A 15,124-nucleotide genomic window follows, 5' to 3' on the forward strand; every position below is an offset into this window, starting at 1 on the left:
ATTTGCCTCTAACATAATACCTAGACATTCAACCTGCGATTTTATTTGTTGAGTCAAGATTGTCAGTAAAAAAAGGCAGTGCATTGTTGATGGTCCAGGGATAACTATCTTGACTTTATTCTCCTACAGTTTAAAAAAGAAAAGATGTCCTGGTTTAGTCAGCTCGCTCCCAATACGCATTGTAGTCAATTATCATCTGCGTAAGTGTTATCATAAATGTTATTTTTGCCGATGATGTTTCCCTGTGGAATAATGTGGCTGGGAAATACAAGTTGACCCAGATAGCTTCCTTGGGAATATATTTTCAGATTTGTGATTGCTTTATTCAAACAGGAAATAGGCCTGTAAATATAAAAAAGTATCATCCACTTTTCAAGGATGTGTATCAGGCATTCAAAAGGCAGTTGGGTTGTTTATTTACCATATTGTATGGATATGATTGATTTGATTATGAGTGAGCTGTTTTTTCCACAGGAACCTAACACAGAAACCCTTGAATATAAACAAACACTAACAAAGAATCGTTAATTTCTCATTTTATAAGAAAACTGTGCAGCTCCTCTTGCGGAATGAAGAGAACCAGATGTTTGCTGTGAGAAAATACCCAAAGCATTCAACCTCTGACAGACCTTTTGACCATAAAAAGATTTAACCACAGCAAATTGCTTAAAAAAACATGTCTGCAGCTAAGTTGTTGTTTCTCTTAAGTGGCTCAAGAAACCGCCAGTATTTAAGAAACATGAAAGTGATTATAGTACCATTACACAGTTAAGAACCTGAAAACACGTGGAGTCCAAGTCATGCTTGTGTTTGAACACTGTTAAAGTCTGCCCAATCACCATCCCTCTGGCCTCGTCATTTCAAAAACATCACAAAGCGCTGTTGAACATCTGCGAAACATTTGTTCTCTCTGAGATAAGATTTCCTCACTCAGCTCTGTGCCGCCACTCCGGTGTGTTAAAACAGCAGGCTGCGTCTGGCCAGCAGGCAGAGCTGCCAGGAGACAGTGCTGCTGCAACACAACTCTTCCTTTAGGTGAATTTTGCGTGTTTTGGATTATGGATGTGAGACGTCTTTACTTGGTGTTTTGCCTTCTTCTGCTGGCACCATGCGCACACCAGCAGACGCAATCAAAGAAAAGGAATGGCAAAAAAGGTAGGACCGCGATAAATATTTACAGGAGGACGGTAGGAAATTGTCTTTGAGTGCAAAGTTTCTGAATCCCTTTTAATATTTTAACAGACTCTGCAAACAGTGCTGCAATCGAGGAACTGAAGAAGCAGGTTAATGAGATTGTCGAGGAGCTGAATGTGTTAAAAGAGCGGCAGGCTTTGCAAACAGGTATAGTTCATGAAAGATTATCATTTCATGAATGCCATATCTGTTGTTTCTTTTTTCTTTCTTTTTTTTTTTTTGGAAGTGTTTTGCAAAGACTCAGAAATGGATCACAAGAACTATTAGCTGACTGATGATGGTGAGCCCAAAATGACTTTTCACCCATTCCTGCTCAGTTTGCCTGAAAGGCACCAAGGTTCTCGGCAAGTGTTTCCTGGCTGAGCCAGTCAAGAAGTCCTTCCACGCAGCCAGTGACGACTGCATCGCCAAAGGCGGCAGCCTCAGCACGCCCCTGACAGGAGACCAGAACGACCAGCTCTACAGTTATGCCCGCCAGAGCGTCGGCCCAGAGGAGCCCATCTGGCTGGGCATCAACGACATGGTGACCGAAGGCCAGTGGGTGGACCAGTCCGGGTCCAGCCTGCGCTTCAAGAACTGGGAGACAGAGATCACTCAGCAGCCGGACGGGGGACGCAGCAAGAACTGTGGCGTCCTGTCACCCACAGCCAATGGCAAGTGGTTTGATGAGAACTGTCGGGCAGAAAAGGCTTTTGTGTGCGAGTTCAACATCGTCTGAGGCCTTCTGTGTTAATTTATCCTCTTCTGACATATTGCATGCAGAAAACAGTCAAATGTGTAGGACATTTGGGTGCAATCAACTTCATTTAGTCAATACTTTTTTTTAAGATAATGAACTGCTTTCTTTCAACTCACTGGGAGAAGGTATGTCACATAAATCACATGCACAAACATCGTGGGTAAAAGATTTCATGGTAAACAACACTGAAGTATATTTGTGTATCTTAAGCTAATGAACACAGTATACATATATATTTGTACTATGCAGGATTCCCTGCCAGAGTCTCTGTAGCACATTTATGCTGTTTATTCTGCATCATGTATTTTATGAATAAATGTTAATGTTTTAAGCCCTCTGCTCTTGCTCAAGTTATTACAGATTTTTGTAGGAATCGCAAATGACAACAAAGACTGCTACATACGTGTGAATCACTAGAGGAGACCAGATTTTATGCAACAACTTGTAATCTATAAAGGGTGGTGACATCTGTAACCCATGGACCTCTTACTGGAGCCAAAATCCCTTCACCTAAATATCTTGCCTGTTCAAGCGGGAGAAGTTCACTGGGAAGGTAATGTAAATACACATCTTGATATGATTAGTACTGTGTAGTTATATAATCCGCTGTATATGGTAGGAAGAGTGTGTTAAAAGGACACAGACTGAAAACAGCTTTAGAATCCAGTCCTGACTTGGATTAATTCCTCAGTGATCGCTCACAGGCATCCCCCGTTGCTTCTATCCATATGCAGCAGCGGTCATCTCAGTTGTGCTGAATTTTTGGGAGTGATGACATTACGGTGCCAATTTTACCCCAAAATATTCCCCCGAACATTTTCACCTTTTTCACCTGATAGCTTGTTGCACCGAAAACTCCTGTGAATGACACATTATACTCAGTTTGACAACGTGTGTAGCGTTGAGGACGACACATGCCACAAATACTTCAAAATATGCCTCAATTTTTACAGCAAGCATTAAGTAACATTTCTGCAGTTTTTTTGCCCGCCATTTCAATGACATTTTGATAGACTGCATGAAGTGCATACATAGATGTGTACCATTTTTACATACTCTGAAACGCCTACCTTGGAACATGTATGATGCAAATGTTTTCTCCGTCCGAAGGTGTTTTTAGTTGCAGAACTCTGACCCACAAGGGTCGGTATTCATATTTCCTGAATCTGAACAGCTGATTCGTGTTCTGTTAATCAACCACAGGGGGTGTATACACTGGGTGGTTGCCTGGTTGTCCTTCATCGGCATGTAATCGTGTTGAAGTTGCTCTGGAACGCATCCTCTAGCCTACATGTTCCGTGCATACTAATTGTGCTTTTGCACAAACCAAGCCTTGGTAGCATTTTGCGAAACTGGACTCTTACACGAGCGGTTTGTGGATAAGAGTGTTTGTTTTTCTGAGATGATTGAAACTGCACAGCTCCCACAGTAAAATACTGTTCTTTTAAACAGGCTCAATCTGGAGTCCATACAAGTTTGCAGTCGTCATGGTTATTCATCCAACCCTTTTGAAGGAGCCCTCTAAAACTGGTTTGTGCCGTTTACCAGCATTTTATTCGATACATTTTTTTTGGGGGTGCTGCCCAATTGTCTAGCAATATAAACACAATTAATCACAATTTCTGAAAGGAGATTTACCCACGTTGACCATTTTGCTTGGAAGGAAAACGGTTTGGTTTTAAAAATCTTCAAATCTGCAATGTATACTGTGGTGTTTGTGTCAAAACCTAGTGGAGAGGACTGTAGGTTTTCTTAGAATCTCTTTGTTTTCTATCATTTCAGGTCCATTTTCTTTTTAAAACACAAGAAAAAAATGTTTACAGTTAACTTTGTTCAACTTACAATTTCTGATGGATGATAACGCCAATTGCTGGGGCATTTAAAGTGCAGATTATCTTGCACGAGTTCCCACAAAAGCCTTATAACAATTTCCAGAGAATTTATAATCAAACCTCATGCTCAGATTTTCTGGTTCCAATAACATTAAGAAAACATGAGCGGTCCAGTGATACACTGTAACCCCCCCAACGCGCCCATGTTCCCCAACAAACACATGCAGTTTCTCACAATGATTTAGTCATTTGATGAGGGTTACATCAGATCAACATGTTTCGCTGTCTCCATGGACATGGGCTGATGTCAGCAGCAGGGCGTTTGTGAAAACAGCGAGTTAATTCCAGACACAGTCAGATTTAAAGCACTTTACAAGGCTTTAAATCCAAATTGCCTTTTTTTTTTTTTTTTTTGTAAGAACAAGTGTCTCCCTCTGCTGTCCGTGTTCTTCAGCAACATGGCAACTTTCCCTTTGAGCCCCACTTTTCCTCACATAAGTTGGCTTCATATTAAATTACTATTCAGAATCATTCCTCTATTCTGACACCAAAAGTGGCTGCTCTGAGGAAAAACTGCAAATTTTAGAATCCCTACACAAGCAGCAAATACTGTTATATTCCTTAGGTCACCTTTATGTTATAGCTTGTTCATTTTTTACCTTAAATCAGCCACTCCCAAACAAACGCATTCAGTAACAAAGTTCAGACTTTTTTGAGCGCACACTATTAATATTTTCAGAGGGGAATCACCCCCCCGGTAATGTGTGTGTGTCTGTGTGTGTTTATTACAGGTAAAAACATGACAGAAACATAGTGTGTGTGAGAAACATCATGACAACATTCACATGGGTCATTCAAAAGTGATCTTTACCCCCGCGTTGAAGATCATGTCAGGTAAAGTTCTACGATCTACATTATTTCAAGAAGCAAATAGAACTTGTCTGCGAAGAGCTGTAGGTAGAATGTGACAGGTGATCCTTTTTGTCACTGAAATGTCCTCTTACCCCAAAATTGTGATCTTTGTTTAAACTAAAATGAAAATTGGAATGATTGCCGATATTCAGATTGTTGTAAAATATCTGATTCTCACATTAACCCCAACACAATTCCATGAGTTGTCAATTCAGCTAAACACTCCTCACAGATTTACCAAAATGATGACGCACAAAATGACCACAAGATCACCTGAGTTATTGACATTCAACAATAGAAGGACTGTAAATATGAGAAAATGACCCGAAAAAATTGCGAGGCATCTGCAAGAAAGGAATATGCAGAAACATGAAAGAGCAATCATCGAACTTTACAGAGCAAAACATTTTTCCTAGTTTGAATACCTGAAATGACATTTCAAAGGTCCGATCAGTCATGTTGGATTTCTTTGGTCGCGACGTTCTTCAGAAAACACCTCAAAAGCACTTTAGAAGGATTTAAATAATAATAGAAAAACAACAAAGAAAAACTCCAAATGCAAATGCCCATCGTTTAAAAAGAAGTAACAAATATCGAGGAAATGAATAAAGGGTCGTTTCAGGTAACAGCTACTGGCACGTCCGAACACAGTTGGTCAGAGTACCTGGCTTTCGGTGCAAAACTATGCTCTACAGGGTAAACAAGCCTTCTTGCGCAGCTTCGCTGTGGGCAATCGCACAGCTGCCGGGGAACGAATATCCCAGAGTTCAGGCAGGTCACTTGACAAGCAGAGAGCTGAATCCAATCTTTTCTTCAGTCCCCCCCGTCTGGGTCCAGCCTGGGACCCGTCGCTGTAAAACCCTCCTCCTCCGCCTCCTGATCTCCGCTCTGATAGATGGAATTGTCCACGATTTTCTGGCCGTGGCTCGGAGGCCTGTTGGGAAGTTCGGGAGGCTGACTCGAGTACTGAAACTCGCGGTAAACCCCCGTCTCTATGTTGCCCGCACCGACACCTCCGGTAGCCAGGGGGTTCTGAGGGTCCGTTTTCCCCGTGAAGGGCCGGTACGTGTCCGTCTCCCCGTAGATACCCATCTCCGCACCCTTCCTCAGCAAGTGCGTGTAGACCAGGGAGTCTTCAATGGACGCGTAAACGTGGGACTCATTGTCCTCGCGTGATTTGGGGAAGCCGCCTTGTCCGGGCAGGAAGCTGGCGCCGTTAGGATTGTAGATGGAGACCTCACGATTAAGCTTCTTCTTCTTCTTCCTGTTTTGGGGGTGAGAGAACGTCAGTAACACATGGCGTAGCAGCTGGCAGAATGACAAAGTAAATAACGGCCACATTGACTATCAACCGTCAAGATAAGTTTCCTTAAATGCTAAAATTAACTAACTGCTTATAGAATATTGATTCTTTTTATTTGCCATATTCAGTTTTATAAAGGATCGACTACAATTAAGCTTTAAAATGCTTTTCAGGAAAATGTAGGTGTTGCTCCTTTCCTTGAATTTCCTTGCTCAGCATCTTTTTTATTTTCTAATATGCAGATTCAGTGCAGCGTAAATAAAACGAAGATTTTAGCTTTGTCTTTGATTATTACCATTCGTCATTTCAAACTATTAACGTGTTTATTTTTTCTTGTGGTGTTCTTTTCCGCAGGCCATTTTAAAGATGAAAACTGCAACAACCAGCTGAATTTAATTTGGGCAAAGCGACCGTTCTTTATTTTCTTTTGTTTTAAGATAAAATGTCTTTTTTTTTTTTTTTTTTTTTTTTACTTTGTTCTGTCTAAACCTGAATGTTTTCTTTTTTTTTTCTGTCATTCAGTTGTCGGCGACAGCTCTGCCCGGAGTCATTATATCTTTCGAGTCGTCTGTACATCCAAAGTCTGTCTGATTCTCCTCCTAGAATTTTGGCACGACCTCCACGCGGACTCAGGATGATTAAAACATCTCGGTCAAAGGTCTGCTACCGCCAGTTAAAAATGTATATGCTAATTATTGGAAACTTTTCCTCAAATGCATTATGCAATACCATTTGGGTCAAAGGTCTTTCTTGTTATATCATAATGTTCTGCAAAAACACTTTTCTAGCTCACAGACGGACTGCATTTAAACTGCTACAGAGAGAGAGAGAGATTGCAAGTCTACATGTGAATGGAGGAATGTAACCCCAATGCAGTTTTTCTAGTTTCCTTCTATTTCAGTATTCTTTATCGGTTCGCTCGTGTCTTTTTTCGGTACATATATTCTGATTGAAGAACAGCTTAAAATGCCCGACATGTAATAAACGCAAACTCACCGTATCACCACGCAGACCACGGCGAGTACGACGAGAAATATGAGCAGCAGAACGGCCACCACGCTCAGGATGATGTACAGCAGCCGGTCTGATTCAGAGAAAACAACAGGAGATAATCGTGTCCCTATTCATCTTTAATGGCCTCTGGAGAAACTCACCGCATCTGGCAACAAAACAGCTCTACAACCGCTGAGGTGGATAATGTAGGTAAAGCTTCTCTACGGCTCTTAAGTTTGAAGTAATCTAATCGCTGTGATACATCAGCGCCGATCCGTTCGAATACATACTCTGGCATTTCTGCAGGGTGATCTTGACGAGGACGTTGAAGTTTCCATTTTCGGGCATGCAGTTGGACATGTTGAGGTAGAAGCTGCCCGCCACCACGACGTTGCTCTCTGCCTCCTCGTCCTCCCTGCGGCTGTAGTCCTCCTCCACCCTGTCGAACCTCTGCACCCTGATGCTTGTGTGGCCTTCGCCGCACTTGGGCTGGCTGAGTTCGGAGAACATCAGCTGCGCCTCCATCTTGGGAGGAACGGGGGCGATCCAGGAGGCGGTGGAGTAGGACTTCATTCCGGCGGGCCAACCGGGAGTTGCCAGGAGAACAGGTACGTCTTTCTTTGGGGACACCGTAAATATGTATCTTTCTGTTTGGGGGGGGGGAAGAGCGATTAAAAGCAATTTCAGATTGTTGGGAACTTTAGCGCCGCTATCAAACGTGCTATCCATTACCTGATATATCTCCCTTGAAGCAAGCCGTCATGATAGGCTTGCCAGAAGACCTCAGTTCTTTACCCCCAACTCTGGACAAGGTGACAGAAACATTGGTGTGGATCTGAACCTTCTGTATCGCCCCCTGAGCACAGAAGTCTCCAATGGTGGTCCCGTCGTCCTCCCACAATCTGATGATGCTGTCGTTGCACGGCTGCCCGGGCAGGACCTGCCTCAGGGGTCCACCGGCGGAGGTCAGTTCCGCCGTGCCGTGCTGAGGAGGGCGCAGCGTCCAGGTCAACTTGCTCAGTGGGGCGGGAAGGCAGTTTGCTACCGTGGGCACGGACAGGGAGATGGGAGGCTTGGGACATTCTTTAAGATGATCGCACCCTGGGTGTAAGAACGTGAGCGGCGCATTAACGCATGTCAGTTGTACTGAATAGCTCTGAGAGTCAGACTGGAACAGCGGTAAACAAAACATAAGGAATACTTGAAATACTCAATGACAGTGAGAGGTCCTGGATTAAAAATGTTATTTAAGTACAAGTCCAGAAGTACAACTGAGCGTATTTTTCAGTTTACTCATTTTTAAAGAAATAATAGTGGCAATAGTGTAGTATTTTATGTCCTTGTTTTTAAACACGCGAACCACCTCTTAACGCAAACAAACAGCATCAAAATAGGAATTCTCTCAATTGCAGAATATTTCAAAACACAGACTGTTAAATCATGTATTTCTGTTACAATGTCAGCGTAAGAAATCGACCCCTGCACGTCGAAACAGGTCGCGTAGACAGATTGATTACCGTCATTGCTTTTTGTATGAATCAAAATTGTGACTTACCTATGACTTTCATGGCGGAGACTTCCAGGTCTTCAGGACGGCAGTCCTGAAAAGACAACTGAGTCACGGTGCCTGATGTGAGAACCGATTCCTCCGTTGGCTTGGAGTTTTCTGTCATCTCGCAATCCGAGGTGGAGCTTCGCTTCTTTACGCGCAGAGAGAGGCCCCCCATGTTCTTCAGGTCCACATTACAAAGCACTGCAGAGAACAGCCACAGAAGCATAGAACATAACTTACTCTCTCTCTCAAATACATACATGTCCTTTAACACGTGTCAAGCAGGAATTTGAATCGCCGCCAGGCCGATCGAGCCGAACACGACTCTCCGTCTGCCCTCAGGAAGTGTTTCCAAACGGGCTCTCATGAATCATCAATTAGGCAATATCAGAACTCCCCAAACCTGAGGGTTCAAATGAAACCTCCACGTCATATTCGATTGAGTCATCTTTACGGTGGGTAGACTCGAGAAGAAAAAAAAAAAGGGAAAAATCCATTCACTCCTACGAGGTCGAAACATTAAGCCATGTTGCAGCTTTATAACAAGTTTAATTTATGTGACTCGTATCATTTCGCGTAATTAAGAGCTGCGCCGCAGAGTCCAGCCTCGGCATCACTCAACACTGGAGGAAGTGAAAGCAAAAACACAATCACTTCCCGGTTGATTCGTCATCAAAAATCTGCTTTCGATTCAATTTCCGGGACATTTATTGCTGATATAAATGATGTAAACTAGCTAATTTCTTATATGAATATATATATACTCTACGTATATTTATAAATACTGAACTCCCAGTTGCTCCTGATGGCCTGGTTAGCACTTTGCGTGGCAGCTCTGCCACCATCGGTGTGTGAGAATGTGTGTGTGTGTGTGTGAGCGCTATCCTTGGAAATCACAAGGTGATGAACGCGTTATATACGCAAAGACGGTTTCCTAGACCGTCAGTTTTTACCTCTGACACACATGACTTCCGTTACCTGACTGAAATAGACATAACACACTCCCATATTAGTGTTAAACAAGTGTCTTGCTGCTTTATTTATTAATATTCACTTCTTTTCCTTTCAGCTTCCACAGCGAATCCACCTTCTCCATCTAACCCTATTCTCTGGATGCTCCTCTCTCACACCAACTAACTTCACATCATCTCACTACATCTAAAAATCTCCTCTCTGGTCTCCCTCTAAGACCTCCAATTCCAGCATCCATCCACCAATATAGTCCCGATCCCTCCTCTTTCCATGACCCGACCATCTCAGCCTGGCTTCTCTGACCTTCTCTCCAAAACATCCAACATGTGCCGACATCTTCACCTCTGTCTTTTCGTCGTCGTCAAAAAAAACCAGAGCTTTAAATATTGCAGCTGCATCGTTACAGACCTGGTGAGCTCGCCCTGGAGGTGGACACCTTGAATTTCAGCGAGAGTCCACGGGATCCAGCTCTTCTTAAGTCCATCTCACAGTTGGTCAGCATCAGGGAGAAGTCCCCGTCCTTCATCACCGGCTGCTTGTCGGTGAGGCCCAGCACCAGAGTGCCCCGTCCTCGGCCGTGGTATCCCAGAGCGGCTTCTTTCTTCTGACAACGTGGCTGCACCAGGTCCAGGACCTGGACCTCCGCCGCCTGCGTGGGCTTCACCTCGAAGAACCACTCGATCACGTCGTCGTCGGGAAAGCTGTCCGGGTAGTTCGGGGACAGCAGCTCCAAGGCGGACTTCTCTTTCGGTAGAGATACTTTGATTTTGGCAAAAGCTGGGAAAAAAAAAAAAAAAAAGAATAATTTCATACAGGGTTCGAAAAACATTCCCGGAGAAACGGGCGAAAGAATTTCGCTCACATTTGATTTCCTCTCCCACAGAAACATCAAACTGGTCCCGCTGCAGCTTCCGACCCGCCGGGACCTCCACGGAGAGCCTGCCCCGGTCCAGGATCTGCACGCTCCTCACGCCGCCCCCCCTGCAGTATTTGCCGATGAGCACGTTCCCCGTGGCCTCCAGGGTGAAGGTGTGGTCGTCGGGACAGGCCGAGGAAGGGGGGATCTGTCTCAATCCCGCCTTGGAAAATTCTACTCGGACTGCGTTGGGGCTCGAGGCTTCCAGATTCCACGTGAACCTGCGGTCGAAGGCCAGCAAAGACGAGGCGTCGGACTCCTCCTGCACGACGTGGCCTCTGCAGGACTTCGCGTTACAATCTAAGAAGAGAGCGTCAACGGATTCAGTCCGACGGGCGGTCGAATTTCACCTCGGAACGTGCGCCTTCAGGGACGATTCTCTCACCTATACTCCTAAAAATCTCCACCCTGAACAACTCTTGAGGCGTGGGGCATTTAAACTCCACCGTACCGGGAACCCGGTCGGTGAACAGGAGGGATGAGTTGCAGTGTCGCGGCCGTGACGACGCCAAGCACGCTTCGCAAGCCGGCCCTTGGGCCTGAGTCCTGCTGATGTTGACGGACGTACCCCGGTCAGGGGCCACGGTCAGCCTCTGGGGCCCTGGGGGTCCAACACAGAGAAGGTGGGAAGGGGAAGAAAAGCAGAAACTGAGTCAGATCCGGAGGTCACATCATTCTTCGCATTTAATCCTTCACTTAACCCCGAGATTATTTGTGTTGAGCCAACAGGATGAGAGAATTTACTAATCTCCCAGCCATCATGACATCATCACGATCCGCGGCCTTGTTGACGTGAACAAACACCCCGGATTTAACTCATCGATTACAACATTGATTGGAGAAAAAAAAAAAACAACAGATTTTTACGGTCCCTGAACGAGAGAACCCCGATGTCCCGGAGATTGAGGTGTGTCTTACCAGCGGCTGAAAGGACGAAGGAGACGAGGAGAGGAAGAAGAGCGACTGTAGTTGCTCCAAGTTGCGCGGGGGCCATGTTGGCTCCAGGAGGAAATCACTGGAAACCTGAGCATGATTTCATGGCTTTTCTTCTTTAGGAGGAGATCGATTAAAAAATAAAAAACAAAACAAACACTGCAACTCTTTGGGATCCACGTCAAAACCAACCCCGAAGCCGAGGATCCGCCAGCGATCCACTTCCTGTACGTGTGCGAGGATTTCCACGCCAGGTAATATCAGGGCGGGGCCTGCACGCAGGCGTTCTGCACGTAGAGTTTTAAACGTCACAAAAACGTGGTAGGAGGAAAATGAAAGGGAAAAAAAAAAGATTGAATAATGATTATAAAGGTCACAGAATCACATTAGAATAGCTGGCCTCTTCTTTATTGTTATTTTTATATTTTCTCGCTTAATTACGCCGCTTTTCATGCGTTACGACCGATTAATTCTTTTCATTAAATATGTGTGTGTGTGTCCAGAGGCCCCTGTTTGTATTGTTTGAAGATTTCCCCGTATTTTATCCACTTCCCGTTGTACTTTTCCACTCCTCTCTAGGACACACTCCCACTGAAGCTCTCACCTGTTAAATCATCTCAAGGTCCTGCAGCAGACTTGGAGATGGGTACCTTCTCCCGCCGGTCTTGAAGAAAGGTACGCATTCCTTTCCTTATATCCACCACACGTTATATAAGTGCGGTTTTGTACTTCTCGAGGCACGTATTGTGCACTCTTCGTATAAAAAGGACTCATTATAACTGATAAAGCGGAGTCCTGCTGGAAGAAAAGCAGACAGTCTCTGTTTCTGTTTCTCCACGCTTCCCCGTAGCTACGAACTAACCTCAGATACAATAGTCCTGATCCAGGAGGAGATCCGGATCCTGGCCTTGGACTGAGAGGACGAGGAGGGCCCACCGAGGTTCCCGGGGGTCGTCGCCGCTTCCTCGCCTCAAGGCCGTCCTCAACACCAAGAAAAGCCGCTGCCGCTGAGTGAAGCTGATGAAGTTGTTATGGTTTTTTTTTTCCCTCAGAGCTGCACGGCGCCGTGAAGCCGGATCTTCTCAGCTCATTCAGTGAGGTGACCACGTCTTCTTTTCCCTTGGGGCTGACCCTCTCCCCATCCTCACTCTCCTGTCTTCTCTCCCTCCTCCAGACCTCCTGCTTGGTAGTTCCAACCTCAGCTTCCTTCTGCCCAGATCCTCTCCATCCTCCTCACTCCCAAAGAGGAACCTCCACATCTTCACCTCCGATCTTCTCCATGGACACCACAGCTGCCGTCACCATCTCCTCTTCTATAACCCCTGACACTTTTCTCCAACCATTCCAGCCTGGTTGCACACCTCCAACCCTCGAGATGTTCCTGCTCACCCAAAGTTTATCGTCCGTCTTACTGAACTGTGCCGGAAAGCGACCGAGCAGGTCTCCGTATCAAGGTAACTAGAGTTAACCTGACCATTCCTGTTTTCACTCCACTCCCTAATTCACCTTCGCTGACGGTATCGCTTTCTTTTCAGACAAAAAAAAAACAAGTTTTAACAAACTGTCGCTTTCATTTCTCCCCAAGTGTTATTCGCTTTGAGCAAACGGTGCAAAATAAAAGCGCTTGAAACAAACATACGATGCGCTGGTGCTGCACATAATAGGATGCGTCACCATTACAATCAACCTATAGGTTTATGTAAATAAGATTCTGCATCATAAATTCCTAGGAATACGGATATACAGTCTGAATAATAAGTACTTTTACATCACATGATAGTATTAATGTGCTTTAATTTACACATGATATCCAATTCGGCGGGTAATATTTGATGTTATTCTGACATCCACATGTTAATATGACTGCACGCGAATTAAATTGTAATATTACAGAGACACTAGACCGTTATGTAGGGGTCTTGAAATACACATGAACCGCATTTGTGTTGAGAACGCCCGAATGACGATCCAATTCAATTCAAACGAAATAAAGTCTGTCATTTTTGCAGCCTTTTATGGTTGTAGCTTCTCTTACGGGACAATAAAACTGGACGAAACGTGATGTATAGCCGATAATCAACTTTATTGTCATTTCTACCGTGGTAACATGAATACAAATAAACACGTCAGGATATTGTACTCGACATTAAAAATCTAACAATATATAAATATCGAAACCCTATTGTCGTCCGTCATAAACAACATCTATATCTGAGGGTGTGTATAAGGAGGGGAAGTAAGAACATTGACCTTTTTTTTTTTTCTTTTTTTTAAGATTATATAGGTTGTGACGGCACGCTTTAAAATCCAGTTTTCAGTGCAAAAGTCCTACGGGAGGGGGGGGGGAGATAAGGCAGAGCTCTGAGCGAGGTTAAGAACTACAAACACGGCTGAAAGAGAAAAGTGTGCACAGTCTACGCTGACAGGATCTAGGCTAGAGGAAAGGCCTACGGGGGTTCCGAACCGGTTCGACCGGGCCGGCGTCCGTCCTACATTCGTACCTTGGAAGTCTGAGGAGGTCTACAGAGAGAGAGAGAGAGCTTTGTTTTATTTTTGAACTCGTTTGGTGGGAACGCCATCCGAAGGCCCCGTCATCCACCCGGGCGAACAGCAGAATGGCTACATCAGGAGGGCATAGGCAGCACAGGCTCGTCGTGGAGATGGTCTCAAGTTATCTGGGTCTCCTCTGCTCCATCCCGTTGGGCAGGAACCCTGCGATGATGGGCACCGGCCATATGAGGGCGGCCACGCTCCACACGATGATGACCAGGGTCATGAAACACGCCACAAGTGTCGACTCGATCGGCTTCCTGTTCAGCCTCCAACTTTTGTCGCCCTTCAGCTCGTCCAGGCTGAAATCCACGCAGCAGAAGGCCACCTGGTCCCCGCTCTGCTGGCCCCTGGCCCTCCCGTGGCCGAACCTGCGGTAGCGGGACAGCCCGCAACCCACGCACAGCCGCAGCTCCTGCTGACCCCCGGTGATGCCCAGGTGCTCCACGACCACCGGCGAGATGGCCCGGTTGAACGAGGCGGAGAAGAAAGCCCTGCCGTGGTTGTTGGTGGTGTAGATGAGCACGTCGCACTGGAAGCCGAAGCTGCTGTCCCAGCGGGCCACCAGCGACGTGGGCAGGAGTCTCTGCACACTCACGTTGCACTGGGACAGCGGCTGCAGGGACGAGGACGAGGACGCGTCGGACGCCGCGTCGCTCTCCTCCACGGACCTCTTGGAGAAGCGCACGTCCACCTCCAGGTTGGCCAGGAACCTGTTGGAGGAGTTGACGGGCGGCAGCAGGAGGTCCTCGTCGCTCCATCCCCGGCACCGCGGGAGGAGCCCGGCCGCGGCGGCCAGCGCCAGCAGCAGGGCGGGACGGCCGTTCAGCAGCATGGCACCGGGCGCGGCTCTCCGGTTCGCATGGTTTCCGGGGAGAACCGCGGGCGGAGGCGGCGATCTGCAAAAAAAAAAAAAGACGCCGGTGATTTGCTTTCTTTCTTCTTCTTCTTTTTTTTTTTTTTAAATAACCCTCACCTCCACCTCCACCTCCACCCTCCCGGATGGAGAGATTCAATTCCCTGCCCGTCTGGCAGAAATGAAAACGTCCAATGCCTGTCACATGTGTGCGTCCCACTCCTCCTCCTCTTCCTCCTCCTCCTCCGCTTCCTCCTCCCTCCCTTCGGATGTCCTCCTCGCTCTCCAAACCCGCTCGCCGCTCGGAAGAGGCGGACCGAGCGGCCCCGCACGCCGCCTTCACCGACGCCCCGCAACCCGCCCTCCCCGCCC

The 15,124-nt window shown here is 46.2% G+C and overlaps 3 protein-coding genes across 3 annotated transcripts; 1 reads left to right on the top strand and 2 right to left on the bottom strand.

Annotated features, from left to right (window-relative positions):
- The first annotated feature begins 924 nt into the window (after nucleotides 1-924).
- Nucleotides 925-2,264, top strand: clec3ba (C-type lectin domain family 3, member Ba). The gene is made up of 3 exons (XM_086155910.1): nucleotides 925-1,155; nucleotides 1,243-1,341; nucleotides 1,512-2,264. Exons 1-3 carry the CDS (start codon nucleotides 1,059-1,061, stop codon nucleotides 1,910-1,912), a joined length of 597 nt encoding a protein of 198 aa, XP_086012036.1. The 5' UTR covers nucleotides 925-1,058; the 3' UTR covers nucleotides 1,913-2,264.
- A 3,083-nt stretch (nucleotides 2,265-5,347) lies between these two features.
- cdcp1a (CUB domain containing protein 1a) lies at nucleotides 5,348-11,609 on the bottom strand. Its single transcript, XM_086155267.1, has 9 exons — nucleotides 11,332-11,609; nucleotides 10,799-11,014; nucleotides 10,360-10,713; nucleotides 9,906-10,274; nucleotides 8,529-8,726; nucleotides 7,706-8,074; nucleotides 7,264-7,620; nucleotides 6,977-7,064; nucleotides 5,348-5,941 (listed from the first exon to the last, which is right to left on the bottom strand). Exons 1-9 carry the CDS (start codon nucleotides 11,405-11,407, stop codon nucleotides 5,491-5,493), a joined length of 2,478 nt encoding a protein of 825 aa, XP_086011393.1. The 5' UTR covers nucleotides 11,408-11,609; the 3' UTR covers nucleotides 5,348-5,490.
- Nucleotides 11,610-13,125: 1,516 nt separating this feature from the next.
- Nucleotides 13,126-15,077, bottom strand: tmem158 (transmembrane protein 158). Its single transcript, XM_086155271.1, has 2 exons — nucleotides 14,873-15,077; nucleotides 13,126-14,795 (listed from the first exon to the last, which is right to left on the bottom strand). Exon 2 carries the CDS (start codon nucleotides 14,729-14,731, stop codon nucleotides 14,018-14,020), a length of 714 nt encoding a protein of 237 aa, XP_086011397.1. The 5' UTR covers nucleotides 14,732-14,795; nucleotides 14,873-15,077; the 3' UTR covers nucleotides 13,126-14,017.
- Nucleotides 15,078-15,124: the final 47 nt, after the last annotated feature.

The sequence above is a fragment of the Fistularia commersonii genome, chromosome 11, assembly GCF_037954325.1.
Source record: "Fistularia commersonii isolate RoL2024-O1a breed Wild chromosome 11, RoL_Fcom_v1.0, whole genome shotgun sequence".
Classification (NCBI taxonomy): Eukaryota; Metazoa; Chordata; class Actinopteri; order Syngnathiformes; family Fistulariidae; genus Fistularia; species Fistularia commersonii.